At 64.4% G+C, this 1073-nt stretch overlaps 1 protein-coding gene across 1 annotated transcript; it reads left to right on the top strand.

Annotated features, from left to right (window-relative positions):
* The first annotated feature begins 288 nt into the window (after positions 1-288).
* On the top strand, positions 289-828 carry LOC143899319 (uncharacterized). Its single transcript, XM_077409536.1, has one exon. The coding sequence runs from the start codon at positions 289-291 to the stop codon at positions 826-828; it is 540 nt and encodes a 179-aa protein (XP_077265662.1).
* The last annotated feature ends 245 nt before the right edge of the window (positions 829-1073 follow it).

Genomic DNA, 1073 nt, shown 5'->3' with positions numbered 1-1073 from the left:
ACCCGTGCTAGGTACGGGCAGCTCCTCGCTGAGGTCGAGGGCTGCGTGCGATCATGCACAACTGGCCGGGTCCTGGTCGCGGGGGACTTCAACGCGAAGTCCGCACTATGGGGTTCCCCGCGGACTGATTACAGGAGCGACGTCACCGAGCGGTGGGCGGCGGGTCTTGGTCTCTGCTTGGCAAACAGAGGCCGAGAGAACACGTGCGTGCGGAAGCGGGGGGGGGGGTCCCTCGTGGACCTCACGTGGGCCACACCCCTCGTCTCTCGCGACTTGCACAATTGGCGGATGGTCTCGGACATGGAGACCCTCTCGGATCACCAGTACATTGAAGTGATGATCCGGGGGGGCCCGCCGGGCCTGCTCACCCGCCGTCTAGCTGCTGGCAAAAAACAGCGCAGATGGGCCCTTAAGAAGTTGGATGCAGACCTTTTACAGGCTGCGATCCTGGCCCTCACGTGGGGCAAAGAGGTGGCGAATCCCGGAGGGGCAGAGGCCGACACTGATGACGTCGACGAAATTGCCGGGGACATGGTAAGACTAGTGTCACGTGCGTGTGACGTGGCCATGCCCCGGCTTACGCCAATGCCCCCCCGTAGACAGGCGTACTGGTGGACCGAGAAGTTGGCCGCTCTTAGGCGCTTCTCGGTCCGCGCCAAGCGCCGATGGAGAAGAGCGCGCGCCGGACGTCATGACGGCGATGCCCTCTCCGAGGTGGAGGCCGGGCGGGCCTGGCGTTCTGCCCGCCAGGACCTAGCCCGTGAGATTTGTGCGGCCAAGGAGCGGGCCTGGAAGGAGCTCCTCGGCAGTGTAAACGAGGATCCATAGGGGCATCCCTATAGGCTTGTGTTGAGTAGGTTGAAGCCATGGGCGCCCCCGTTGACGGAGTCGCTGGCCCCTTCTATTCCCCCCGCGGATGGGGGGGAGGTCAACTTTCCCCCACCGCCTTTTACGTGTGGGAGGGAGCTTGGGAGGTCGGCGACGATGAGCTGTCGAGGGCTCTAAGGAGGGTCAGAAGAGGCAAAGCCCCTGGCCCTGATGGTATTCCGAGTCGCGCGTGGACCTTGGCCGCG

Source organism: Temnothorax americanus, unplaced genomic scaffold, assembly GCF_048541705.1.
Source record: "Temnothorax americanus isolate GAGA-0224 unplaced genomic scaffold, ASM4854170v1 Scaffold26, whole genome shotgun sequence".
Classification (NCBI taxonomy): domain Eukaryota; kingdom Metazoa; phylum Arthropoda; class Insecta; order Hymenoptera; family Formicidae; genus Temnothorax; species Temnothorax americanus.
This window is presented reverse-complemented; position numbering and strand designations above follow the sequence as displayed.

What these genes read in the sequence shown, in the direction of transcription:
- LOC143899319 (XM_077409536.1), top strand. Translation starts at nt 289, where the DNA reads ATGGTCTCGGACATGGAGACCCTCTCGGATCACCAGTACATTGAAGTG.